The sequence below is a fragment of the Xylaria bambusicola genome (assembly GCF_022495145.1).
Source record: "Xylaria bambusicola strain CBS 139988 unplaced genomic scaffold F5B22scaffold_42, whole genome shotgun sequence".
NCBI lineage: Eukaryota > Fungi > Ascomycota > Sordariomycetes > Xylariales > Xylariaceae > Xylaria > Xylaria bambusicola.
Window position 1 is genome coordinate 183,004 of NW_025953595.1, and position 14,049 is coordinate 197,052.

Here is a 14,049-nt window from a genome sequence, read left to right on the forward strand (position 1 = left end):
AGGAAGATGGGAATGTTGGGCGTCTGTGGGCGTATGTACGCGTCCATGTATGTAGGTTATCATACAGTAAGGTGTGGCCGTGATAATGGCACTTCCATCTCATGTCTATTCAAGCTAGTATAGGTTTAGGCATTGGACCAAAACGGCGTCGTGCGTGTTGTGACCCTGTAGCTGCAGTTACCTAAGGCAGGTCGTCGAATGTTACCTCGACATCAACTGGCATCATCGGCGGTCTAACCTAGAACATGCGTTAGTGTAGATATACCTAGCTAAGGCAAGTAGGGCTATATGAGGAAGAACCCTTATGGCGGAATTAGAACAACTCATCTAGTGCCCTGATCGTCGATGACAAAGCAGACCGCCAAAGCCTGTCTACCTTTCGACCGTTTCTCGTATGTGTATATGCTGCCTGTACTCTCTCACAGCAATAGGGGAAGGGTCCTTGGCGTCACAACTGTGTAGAGTCTTGCACGAGGTTTAGTCGCATCTCTTGTGCCTGTCTGTAGCTTGCGGGATAGGGCGCGATAGGGCGCAGCAGGGCGCGGCAGGGCAGAATAGGTAGGACAAGGCGAATAAAGAAATACAAACAGGAGACAAGAATGTTGCCTGTCGTCGAGGCGCTCAGCTATCTACAAGGGTCCTCAACACCATGTCCCTCACGTATCACGCTAAGTCGTAGTTAATCTACACTACTTACACTAATGGCAAACGGTAATAGTCCCCCTCTGGACTAAAACCTGCCTATATATGCTTTGGGTAAGTCGTAGGGTATATCGAAGTGGTCTGTAGGATTCAGATCAATCATATCAGTACCGACCCCATTACTCAATCAGCTGATACTCTTTGCTTCATAGGCAAAGGAGCGATCGCAGGACACAACCCCTGGATTCTACATAGTACCGATGTTCTACACCACATCCCCGTCGCTGCCCTAGGGCCTGCTTGGAACCTGGAGGAGAGCAGCCGGCCACATTGACCGAAATCGCTGGCTAATACCTATGAGTCCCTGGACAGATTGGCCATTGTCGCGGCCCTCTAGTGTAGGCAGGTAACGTCTGGTGGCTGTTCGTGGGTGGGATCGGCACCCGCTAAGCAACCCCAGCAAAACCCTTCGAGCTTGCTCGGCACCGCCTGGTGCTATCCATCGTCTTTTCCATGCATGCTTCCTTTGTTCCTTTGCTTCCTTCGAATTGTATGTACTACCTGCTATAGCATACACGTACATTGATCCAAGTAGCGGACAGCAGGGCGCCGATGCGTCGAATCCTACTGGCTTCAATGTTACCTCAGCCCTCTCGGTTGCGCTCTAAAGTGGCAACACTCGCTACCGCTGCTCTAGGCGAAGAAACGCTTCGTCTCGAGCTATACGATGCGCTACGCAGCGTACAGATACACGTGTATCTACCATAGGCACTGAGGATGCGTATGCTAACCAGCCCAATGGTGTAGACCGTAACTAGGCCACAGGACCGTCTTTGCGCGTGCTGGCCCCAGTGCCTGTGCCTGGCTTCTTGGTATACATGGTAATACGGGTCGTTCAAATTGCCCGCTCTCTATCTTTGCACTTGGGCAGGTTTAGTGTAGTCGTTAATTCCGCCGACCGTTACGAGATGTACGGGGGCCAACACCGTGAATACCCCCGCAGGAAATTCCAGCTTTCGCTGTCCGGCGTCACCATTCGGGGACGTTTCCTGGGCATTACACTTTGACACGTTCACCGGAAACGTAACCCCTTCTGCGATGCTATGACCACTGGCAAGTATGTGATGTTACGGCGTGGCAGCAGCTTAATGGCATCAGCCACCGGTGATTGGCCTATCCGATGTCCGAACCAGGTCAGCAATGGCTGTTCACGATGTTGACATGAGCTGATCTGGGACTGGGCAATCCATCATATCTTGGAAAGCGCCTGTAGGTAACAGAGGCTAGATCTACAGTGGGCAGAGTGGGATGTGGGATGGACCTCTTTGAATACCTATGAGTCCTCGGTTGTCGATCGTCGACGATGGATGCTTCAAGGCAAGCCCATCTCCACGTTCGAGACACAAGAACCGGGGTCGTGACGAGTCCTGGAGTTACACTCCTATGTACATGCCTACATGCCTACATGACCTTACCCTTCTTCGTTTCCCACGCACGTTCAAGGTACAGGGCTTTTGTTAGCTTCCCTTCCTCCACTCGCTATCTTCTGTGACGCTGATCCATTGCAGCTAGTGCAGCGCAGGTTTGGTGGCGGGACGGGATGCATATAAGCTACTGTAGCCATGAGGTACTCGAAGGATCTTCACACTGTGGGTGTGTGGTGCCGCGAGGCATGCATCCCCATGCATCTCATGTATTCCATAGGGTGTTTGTAGTATCGCCCTGTGTCTTCCAGTCCCATATACGATGCAATGGAACCGCCACCACGTTTTATTATACATTGTCTGGCTGGCCCAGGTTTTCGAGGGGTCTATTTATTCCCTTCTCCTCCTATCGTTCCCATCTATCGACCTATTACGCCAAGATCCGTATCTTCGTACCGTCCTCTCGATAACTCAGTTCACTACACATGACCAAGGATAGTATGTCGGGTACATCGTCGCCGCGTAGCGGTCGTCCGCTTACAACCTCATATGCCGACCTGATGAAACCAGATGAGGACTGGCGGAACCTACCAGATGCAGCAGAGCGAAGGAAAATTCAGAACCGCCTCGCCCAGAGAGCGTATCGTACGTCGTCCCTTATTACCGTCTTTGACACTGCAGCATCTGGGAGTCTGTTTCTAACTACTTTGTTCTAGGACGCAATATGAGAGACCGCACAAAGGAGGTGGAGAAGCTAAAGAAACAGCTCCAGCAACTACAGGAGATCGTCAGTGGGGATTCATCAACCACGCCGCCACCAGAGCATGAAATGACTTCCGGTGGTAGGAGTCCTGCCAGCTCGGAAGGCACACCAGCATCCCATAACGCGGAGCCGGGCTTGGTGGCAGCAACGACGCCGGCAGCAGATGGATCGCGGCAGATGGGGGATTACATGCAAGCATGGTCACATGGACAAGGTCCCGAGCAATTAAATGGCCTTGGGTTGATGGCAGATGGCGATGCGCCTATGGCTTTTGACGCCTCTCCTACATACTACTCACACATCCCGACCTCCAACGACATTGTACCAGAACTACCAACAACCTCCTTAGGCCGCCGATCACGGGCTGTGACGGCAACAATAGCGCCAGGTTCAATACCGCAACACCCTCCTCCACCTAGGAGCCATAGCATGTCCGCGGCGTATTCATCCAACTGTTCAAGCCCTCTTCCCTGGGGTGTCAGCAGCGCTGAGGTGCATGAAGCGCTGCCTCTGTCGTCTGGGTGAGTAGTATCCCATACATACCTAAAATTACATTGGGGGGCTAATATTGTTTTGGCAGCTTCAACAATATGTACGTTAACGCGGACGAACTATCTATGTACCATCACCCCGAGTCGGTATACTCAATAGAGGATAGTCTCGCAGCGTCAACAGCATACGCTACCTCCCCAGGTTCCGACCTGAACAGCGCAGCAGGTTGGCCGGCCGTTGACAGAAAGCCAATTACACGCCCTGGGAGCTCGTCAGTGGCTTCAGCATTCATGGGCAACGTCAAAATGAGCGAGGTACCGGACATGCCAAAACCTCTTCCAGAAACCACAGCGCCCCTTCTTCACTTCGCTATCGCTGGAGGCAATGTTGAGACTCTACGGTTGCTTCTACAACGCCGCGACGTCAACATAAATGGCAAGGACAACTCTGGCTACACTGCCCTGCAACGGGCTGTAATGTGTGGTCGGACAGATATGGCCGCCATGCTCTTGGAGCGTGGTGCCTCAGTGGAAAGGGACGATAGCTGGCGTACCCAAAATGCCACGCCTCTTAAGGCAGAGCCTTAACGCCCGTATTGTGTCTTCTCTTTTCTGACGAATGTTCTATTTATGGGCCCTTTCACCTTTACATTCTTTGTTCCATATTATACCTCCTTGTAATGAAACAAGGAGCGAGGCGTTCAGGATCTTGGGTGTCACAAGGATAGACGCTTCACTAGAGTAGGTCAACTGGGCAAGGCATTTTTGGGGAAATTCTTGACAGGCTATCTGCCTGCGGACGCGCCCTGGTTGGGTATCCGCTTCGCTAAGGAAAGCGAACTTCGAGAGTTCAATACCCCAGCAGCGTATTTTTGGTCATAAGTAGAGGCGCTATGATGAGAGTTTACATTCACCATGTATAACGAATGAGAACGCCAACGCCATAGGCGGAACTAAAACAAAATACACTAGAAATTAATGAACGAGACCAAAAGCCCCCAAATGTCTAAGCCCAAGCCTAAACCCAAGTTGTCACGAAGTAAGCCAACAAAGTAAGCCGAGCATGCGAGATGAGGTCAGCAAAGGCCAATTGAGAGACACTGGAAGAAGGCCAGGGTTTACTGGGCGTTATCATGCCAAGGTGGCGTTAGACGGACCCTGCGTGCAGGAGCTTTATCTTGCATTTACGCGGTACGGAATCCGATGCTCTATTCACGACCGAAGAATCAACAAATCCGGCGACGATGAGCGCAATGGGTGCATGAAGTTGGGAATAAGACAGCATCGATTGACCAAACGTCCTGGATTATCAATTGACGGCCAATTGCTTCCGCCTCCGACGTGGCGAACATCTATCTGCCCTGGATATTATTCACTTACTTACGTAGGATCCTGGGAATGAGATTAGCTCTAACTTACTTACGTGTACTATCTCTTAGCAAAGGGACTGGACCAACTTCGTAAGATCCGGTAAGATTATCTCCGCAGTCCCGCGAACTATGGACCCAGTTCAAAAGGCGGGCTGCGCCGCTTTGGTTGCGCAATCCAAACCCTACAATCCAAGTCGACATCTGCTAGGTTCTCGGCTCAACCATTCCGCACAAGCGGCCCGGGAAATGAAATGGGCAAAATACCTGCCTTCTCACTGAAGACTCTTGAATTACTATGTAAGTCCTTGAGGCTATGGACAAAGCTGAAAAAAGGTCCTGCGCATGCATTCAGCGCAATTCGCATGGTCAATTCCAACGATGTCTTTACGTGTACTAGGCCAGGCTACCTGCACCCCTCACCTCTCTTGCGCCTCTTTCGTCAGTGGCCACGTCTATAACAGAAGAGAGCTACGCTACACTACCGTATTACTAAGGCAACCCAGGCGTAACCAAGCTTCGCGAAACAAGGCAGAAGCTAACTACATGTAGCTCATCTACTACGAGTCTGTACGGGCCTGAACGGGACCCCCTCTACACTGCGAAGTCTGCTTGGCAGCTCGCGGGAGGCGCCGGTTACATATGCAATCAATCGTGGGCACTGGAGGGTGTGAGGTGTAGGTAGGCTATCTGCAAGAAGGGTGAGCGTGCGCAAGTTTGTACGAGATAACTTGCTTCATCACGGGATCTGGGCCAATGGAATGGAATTTCGGCGGTAATATGGGAATCGTTACAAACCCTAGAACTTGATTCCCATACAATATACAACGCCTCATAAGCTGACACAAGGTCATGGGGTGTTATGATCTTTTGATCTGAAGCCCGTCCCCGGTGGCTGATTAAGCGGTGAATTGACTTTCGGTGCCTTTTGATTTCCGTTATTTTATTGTCAAATTATTACGTCCCTTTTTGTGCTGTAACGCCGCCTCATTCTCGCAAGACCAGAGCAGAGCCCTACAGCATCGCCGTAGCTACTGCACAGAATTAACTACTTGCCTCCTCATTCAAGGCCGAGTTCGGTCCTGAATTCCGTCAGTGAACCCCGATAATACCTACCCCACGTTCTACTACATCCCGTCCACGGCCGGAGAAAACACACACGAGCAACGCCCAGACGACACCCGCCATGGCAACTAAGGACCAGATGTGTTCTACCGGAATTGATAACGGCGATAATTTTAATTCAAATGTGGAACATAATGCGTGCAACGGTGTATATGCGGCGCAATCGTGTAAAGTTCTCAAGATGAGATGGCTGTGTTTAGTTATGGCTTACTTATCTACACGAATGCAACAGCCAGCCAGAAAACGTCTTTCCCATCAGCTTCTACCAGATTAGTTAGTTCCAAGAACTTACTGAAGAGGCCTTAACAGTACGAATACAGTATAGCTCACTTCAGCTGGTCAGCCACACGTCATGCGTGTACCATAGTAGGTAGTTGGTAACTGATGAGGTAATCTTCCCACTCTTCAAGATGGGGTTACTAAGGGTATTGTAGCGGTCACGAATAGCCCGTTACACGAGAGCATGGCGTAGGATGATGGTATGTGCAGCTGTGGCGCTCTCCCACTCATCCTTCGTCTCCCGTGGACAGGACTTTCGATTTTGGCCGACCCTTCGGCAGTTATAGTGTAGTGGGTTGTGCTGGTTTAACTAATGTAGCTCGCTTCTACAGTACAGTAGTTGAATGCAACCAAGTGGTTAGGGTCTTACTTACACACGCCTAAAGTGATTACGGGCTAGTTTACGAGACCTCTGCCAATACGCTTGCTGCATTAAACGCAGTGTGAGTAGGAGGACGGGTTGCTGTCGATGCTGGACTTTGCCGCCTCCCATATGAGGCACCATTGAGACGCTCATTGGTCTGTTTGCACAGAACACTCGAGCCTATCATATTTTGTCATCGCAGCATTGTTGACAAGTAGTGGAGATCTTAGAATCCATACCTCGGCGTGCTGGGCCAAAGCTGGATCTGGTGTGAAGCCTACACTGCCAAGTACATGTATACCGTTAGACTCCTGTTCGTTTTATTACGGTGTCTATTATTATCTCATCCATCTTCCTGTCAGTCACAATGCCTGCACATGTAGAGCGGTTGGTACTAGATCTTATCTTGTGATTCAACGGGAATGCGACTTTGTCGGGATCTTCAGGCACATACAACGCTAACATGTGCTGGCAAGGCGATCATGCACAGATCGCATATTTATAGCAAGATGATGTGACAGTAGCAATGTACGGTAGCAGTACAGTGCCAGGCGACTATGAGGCTCTCCGCTCTACCTCTAATGTCGTGTAAGTGATACTGCATTTCATGTAGGCAATACTGGACAGAGGAAACAACTCCACGCCGCCACGTCTCTGCCGTGGCGGAATCGGTACGTGTGCATAGGCAAATCCGCTTAGACCTACGCTTTTAAGCTTTCAGAAGGGCGGACATGCCTAAATTCCCACGTCTCATCGCCGGGCCTAAAACCTTGGAGTCGATAACTCCCGGAAGGAAAAGTTTCATGCAGATCTGCAGATGGGAAGAACCTTGCTGCATCTGACACCATCTGACACCGCCAGGACCCTTGATTGAAAAGTCAGACGGGGAAGCGGAATGTTGTGCTCTAAGGAGGTATGTTCCTGTAGGATATCTGGAAGTGGTGTGCACTGTACACTGAGAGCGGGCACGTTTTTGTCAGGGATTCTCTATGCACCTTTGCTCCTTTACACCTTCGTTGGATGATCGCTTCCGTTGCGGTGGCTTTGGGATTAAATGGGAGGGATACATCAAGACAGCCCAGCCCAGCCCAGCCTGTGACGGGAAATTTGATCTCGTTACGATACCAGATAGTGACTAGTACGCGGGTATCTCTTTAACTACCTGCTGTAAAGAGGCAAAACTGTAATTCCTGTTACCAAGATCGATGCACTAGTGATCTACCCCCCCGGCGATCCATTCGGAACCGAGAATCATTCTTCATTCACCTCACCCAGGTTGTGGTTACATCGTAACCGGAGCAAGTTTGCTGTGACCTTACTTAAAAACTCGCCTTCTTCTCATACGAGTACGGTAGGATTGGGCCTCAGCCCTACTCTATAGTCTCATGTAGATTTGTATCAGACACTACCACACACATACTGGAGAGGCTAGGAAACACGCACGGCCCTGCGTGAAGTAATGTAGATAGGCCAACGATGATCTATGCACTGTCTGTGGACAGCTGCATTTCGCGCCACCTACACTGCATATTCTGTGCAGCTGGAATATGTGAGGGGTCCAATTAAGCACAATTGAGGTCTTCGAAGGATTCTGAAAACTGGAAAACTTGGAAACGTGTTACGCGTCCGACAATCTCTGCGATATACGCCACCTGTTGCGAAGCGCTCATCGTCCAAAGACGCCGAAACACGCTGCCGAACAGCCGATTGACACCTAGAATAGATACGCTCACAGACATACTCAAAAAGTCATATACAGTACTGCTGGTAACAATATCGAATAGAGAGTGAACCATCCTAAACTAGCTAGCTAACGGAGAGTTTTGTGGTGGCCTGTTCGTTCCGCACTTCAATTGCGGACTAATAGCATTACGGTTACCTAAGGCATTCATCATATTGCATTTTCGGGTTGCCTTACAAGGTCCTATGATGAATTTCCGCCTAATAAAAATGTCTTGATGCATCACGCTAGTACAGCTGAACACGATGGGCGGGCTGCCAAATGTAGGTACGCAAGACACCACGAGGTTAGGACGCTGTGTCCTACTGGTATTCAACCTCGTGGCAATTTGTCACGACTTCGTGTCCTTCCGCCACGCAGGATCGGTCACAGCGGGAGGAAGCTTTCCCTTTCCCACACCTTCTCCTTTCGGGTACCGATTGCTGCTGCTACTGCTTGGTGCTTCTTCGGCCAAAGTTACGTTGCAGGAATCGGCATCGGCATCGGTATCGGCATCATGAATTTTCAATCTTACTTACTTCCGCGCGGCCCACGACACTAGAGGCACTTGTGGACGGTTACGCCCGCTGCAGGCCTCACTAGCGCGTGAAGAAAGAAAAAATAAGGAGAATACCAAGAAACAGTCCAGCTGCTGCTGCACCATTTAGATAGTGCGTCTCCTTCGAGTAACTCGTGGGTTTGGTTACTTAAGTTGTTCGCTGGGCTTAAGGATGTAGGTAGGTAAGCCAGTTATGAGCCCAGATGCGGGATTCGGTTAACTGAGGGCTCCATGGAAGTCATTAGAAACGTCGAATAATTTATCTATGTGAAACATCTCCATCATGATGTTTGGTTAAACCATAAGGCTTCTAGAGCCTATAGAAACAGAGAGGATTCGCTTAGTTTGCCTACAATGGGCATTAGCTCACATCCATGCTGGACAAGGATATATCTACCGCGTGCGCCCACCACCGGGGATCATCCGGCACTTGTTAGGTCTTACCGTCCGCCAACTGCCCGTCATGGATATGCCTGCTATGTCTGTATGTTAATCGAGTGTTTGGCTACCGAGAAACGTGGCTCCATTGGTCATCCGTTACATCCAAGCCGTTGCATGAATTGGTGTGGACATGTTGTGACGGTGATGGGATAGTTCGGTGAGGGGCTTGAGCTGATATAGATCTATATCGACTGGACTATGGCTCGCTCAAACATCTTAAGAACTATTCCCTGGTTTATTATTCATGTAACTTGAATTTGATATTCTAAATCGGTCACCCCGAGACGCGGGTTGAGTTTGTTTCGAATCGTTCCCAGGGAGGAAGCTTGTAACCTGAAACTCGGATCCGCTCTTAACATAGCGATACCGAGGTATTGGATCTTGTTGTACCATGGCTTCGGTAAGATCATGTGTATAGTCGTCCCATAACCCACAGTTCCAATTAACACTCTGCGGTTGCCCTTGCTTTTCATGTTCGCTCCAGTAGATGTATATTGTATGATACAGTTATGATTTTCATTTGATAATGCCGAACCCCCAATGGTAACTAGTTCAGACAGAGGGTTTTGTGTACATTCGAAACTGTTGATCTTACCCGTCAAGGGTTGTTGTGTAGCACTAGTGTCTTATAGCAACTATTTCCTATAGGTTTGGCCATTTGACGTACCTAGGCCCGTGAGTTGTTACCAGCTTGTGAGTCGGTTAAGTCATCAATGACACTAGAGAATGTCTATGTTCGTGCAAAGTAACTCGTGAATGAACAGCTTCTGATCTCTACCTCTACGTCTGAAAGTTCAATTAATCAGTAATTTTATTGGACTCAGCAATTGTCGAGTAGAAACCTGAATAATATTTCTTATTATATAAAAAATAACTTAAGTTTCCTTAAATTATATTAAAGATAGTATAGTTAGTTATCTATTATAAACCAAAGGTCTCCAGTCTATTACTCTATTTCTGACCCTGCGCAGGAACGACGATATAAGTTCTATATCTCCTTGTCTTCAATAATCTTTAAAAGCGATTCACCCAAGTCGCTAAAGCCCTCGACCTTGCCACACTTGTCGCTAAGGTAGCGGATATCACGAAACATACTGCAGGAACTGATTAGCACCGCTGCCCTTCCAGACATCATGGGGAACTCAACAGGGCACAAGTAGCATCCCTACTTACCAATCACGACCAGCCTCAGTCTTCAGAGTTGCCTCCTTAAACACGTGTCCTAGTTGCTCTCTGTAGCCGGAGAACACCGGCGCCATCACCTGCGCTACCACCCATGCTGGCCGGCGCTTACTGAGTGCCTTATATAGCTTAGTAGTGTCTCCGGTCAGGTCGACAATATAACTTCGTACGTTTTCGGCCTTTTCACTGTCCCACTCAATCTCACGTGCCTTTTTGGAGTGGATGCGTGCTCGCGACGCCATGATGTCCGCCAGTTTTTCGTAGATACTCTCCTGGTGCTCCTGGAGGGCACGCCGTACTTTGTCGAATTCGCCTACAAGGTTCGCGTTTGGCCGGCCGGCTGGCGCGTGGCGCCGTACAAACTCGCGAATATACGGGACGATGGTAGCGATAAATGTTACCGCCTGTAACGCCACTACTAGATTTGTTGTCGAGATATTCCTAAGGCCAGCAGATAGTATAGAGCCGGCGCCGAGGATGAGTTGGCGACATCGAGAGTCAAACGTCTGCAGGTATGATATGAGTGACGCGGTGATATCAGGCGTCATGGATGGAATACCGCCTATTAGGCGGAGGAAATTTGATATTCCTTCGAGGCAGAGGATGGCGGAGGAAGGGAGCAAGAATTTCTCCTCATCGATAGTGGCAGGTCGAGCCTTGTCCTTTACTTCGCTATCCTTGGTCACGTTTGACATGGCCCCCTCCCGCGAAAGGGACCAGATCTTGCTCATCTCGGTCCATTCTGGCGGGTCCGACGTGCTACATTGCAGAACTAGCTCTAAAATCTCGTTGTCTCTAGCGGTAAAGTCCTTATCTTGCCAGTCATCAGAACTCATTCCGTCGGCAAGAATCTTATTTTCCCTATCTCCGTAGGCCGTGATATAGCTCAGAATGTGGTCATTAACAACAGTTTTTAGTGACGTTCCTGCTCGTCCAGAGATAGCTTCACATTCATTAGTAAAAAGAAGATTGAGGGTGAAGTAGCAGAGAAAGGAAGGCAGTGGCAAGTTTATAGTTTGCTTAGATCGAACTTGAAGAATCTTGATAATTTTTTCGAAGCCGACATCCACTGCGTGACCCAAGAGATTTGAGACATCAAATGAATTGTGTATCTCCTCCTGTAACTCTGTGATAGGCGCTTTAGCGATATCTTCGGTATCAGTATTTTCGGAGGTACAGGCAAGATCCAAAAGGATGCTTGATTGAGTCTTCACTCGCCTAAGCGTCTCTGTAACGCCAATGAAGATGGACGAAAATAAACTTTCCGCATCTTCTGCGTTAAGAGCACGGATATTCCGAGCGAGGATGGAAGACCTCTCCTGACTTGGGCGACTACGGCCATCACCCACAGTTGATGCCGACATAACAGATTCTGCATCTTCGGTTGAAGGAGGGAGTGGCCTGCGCACTATATTTCGAATTTCTTTGAGCACTAATTCCCGGTATGCTAAGATAGCTGTTGCGATAGATCTTGATCGGTAGAGCCCAGAAATGTTAGGAGAAAGGGCGGTGCGAAATTCATCAGTCATGCCCATATAAGCTGGAAATGTTGAAAGTTCTCGAGCACTACCTCCCTTTGCCCGTAGTGACGAGGCCTCCCACCTAGAGAGAACTTCCTCTATCGTTATAGACTGAACATGCCGCCGGAGGTCATCAATAAGCAGACTATGAACCTGAGCCTCAAACACCTTACCGATCCGACAACGGAGAATAGTCAGGTCACCGGCCACACTTTGAAGTAACGTGGCCCCACGTAAGTCCCGAAGCCGGGATATTGGTGATGCTGTAGTCCCAGATATCTCATCGCGTTCGCCACTCATCAGCAGCTCAATAGCATCAATCTCCGTAAGAGCCTTTTCAACATCTCCTTTGTCGACTAAGGACTCGGAATAGCCAACTGCATCCACAACACGCTTCAACTGCTGCACAGCATCATGCAGCTGTTGCAGATTGTGATGCCTACGTTGTTTCTGTAAGAGTTGAAGACCGCCAGTAACCATGCTATCATTTAATAAGCCTAAGTCCTTGCGCAAAGAACTGATATGCTCAACAAATTCTGTCGCTTCCCAGTGAAGCTCTTTTAAAGAATTAAGAGCAGATAAGAAAGTAACTGAAGCCGTAGAAATAGAGTCAATCAGATGCATTTCCGCTACATCCATGTACCATGAAAGCTTCTCCTGCAAAATCGCATTCGTAGCTAAGACTTTTCTTGGCTGCGTAACGTTCTCATCGCTTGCTTTCTGAATCGTTGGGTCTGGGGGAACAATGTCGGATCGCTCGCTGACAACATGGAATGTTCTTGGGTTTTCGAGATGAAAGTGCTCGTCGAAGTATATGCTGGGGATTACAGCAAGTGGTGGTGGAGCGTAGTTGCTTCTCCAACTAAGGCTACCGCTTCCTCGTCGGTGAAATGGGCGTTTGAACGGTATGTCCATCGACGTGATGGACGTGATAGAGCCCTTACGAGTAGACTGGGCGTCGGGACTACCAAAATCCGTATTGCTTTCTGGCTTTGTCCGCACTTCGTTCTCACTGTCTTTTATTCCATGCAGCTGCTCATATAGTGCACCAACTTGTGATATATACGGCTTAAACTCCGCAATTTCGATGTGCTGTATATTCGTCAGAGCCACCGAGGGGATATCGCGTGTAGTTGGCGTGTTATACAAGCTCGAAGGCGGCGTAAATGAGTGAGGTTCAAGTCCGCTTCGCACGATCGGTGGCTGCAAGAGGGTAGAGATAGCTACAAGACCACGTTAGCAGAGAGTTGCGCAGCGAGACGCAAAATGCTTACCATTTTGACCTGGCTCAAAAACAGTCGCCGACCGTTCACTCGTAGCTGTACCAAGATAGCCGCTCTTTAGATGTATCAGGCTTGCGGTTGAGGCTTGTCTTGACTTCGGAGAGGTTTGCATCTGGCTATGCCTAGGGGGTGTTGTTAGTATCAAAGTATTAGTACTGTCTTTTCTTGTTTTTGAATTGAAAACTGGCCACGACGAATTGAATGTACCTTAAGGCTCCAGGGGGGGGGGGGGTAGGAAAATGGTCACAGCTATGTTGTTAGGTCCTAACAACCTAGTACAGCTATATAAAGCTAGCTATCCCTTTGAATACCACGAACGCTCCAATCCTGCCAAGACTTTAGATGTCCAATCAGAATTTCTTAAACATATAATCACGGGTTCTAGAAATGGCGGGTCTGGGCTGCCATTTTTGGCAGGCCAAACCTTGACACGGGAACTTCATGTGAAATTTGTTAGTCTTTGAGCAACGAAGAGTCTTATGACTGCAATTGGCGTATAAAATCTACATTATAATTCATGTGGTGCCGAGCAGCCTAAGCTATGCTTTACAACATGTTTACATTCTCGAGCCCTAACAGTTACTCAGAAGGCTGCAACAGTTATTTTCTTAACAATCATCAACTACGTTAGCCCACACAGGTGCTCAGGAGAGTCGGGAAATGCTCCCTTCATCATGCCAGTCATACAAAGAAGGTACTCCGTATAGAGTGTCAGCTGTATCACAATACTGCCCTATCATGACCCTATGTAGATGATTTGTTATTGCACAAGGAGGGAAGTTCTAGTTCCCATCCCCTATTCTAATGTTTAGGTTTATATACAGTGTTCCTTGGTCTGTGCTGTATTCCGGAGATTAGGCTTTGTTAGTTCCGTGACAAGCTGTAGGTA

The 14,049-nt window shown here is 48.9% G+C and overlaps 2 protein-coding genes across 2 annotated transcripts; one reads left to right on the forward strand and one right to left on the reverse strand.

Annotated features, from left to right (window-relative positions):
- Positions 1-2,402: 2,402 nt before the first annotated feature.
- F5B22DRAFT_371088 (uncharacterized protein) lies at positions 2,403-4,146 on the forward strand. Its single transcript, XM_047971168.1, has 3 exons — positions 2,403-2,711; positions 2,783-3,350; positions 3,410-4,146. Exons 1-3 carry the CDS (start codon positions 2,552-2,554, stop codon positions 3,906-3,908), a joined length of 1,227 nt encoding a protein of 408 aa, XP_047828063.1. The 5' UTR covers positions 2,403-2,551; the 3' UTR covers positions 3,909-4,146.
- A 5,808-nt stretch (positions 4,147-9,954) lies between these two features.
- F5B22DRAFT_618443 (putative GARP complex component) lies at positions 9,955-13,414 on the reverse strand. The gene is made up of 3 exons (XM_047975700.1): positions 13,152-13,414; positions 10,349-13,100; positions 9,955-10,269 (listed from the first exon to the last, which is right to left on the reverse strand). Exons 1-3 carry the CDS (start codon positions 13,270-13,272, stop codon positions 10,164-10,166), a joined length of 2,979 nt encoding a protein of 992 aa, XP_047828064.1. The 5' UTR covers positions 13,273-13,414; the 3' UTR covers positions 9,955-10,163.
- Positions 13,415-14,049: the final 635 nt, after the last annotated feature.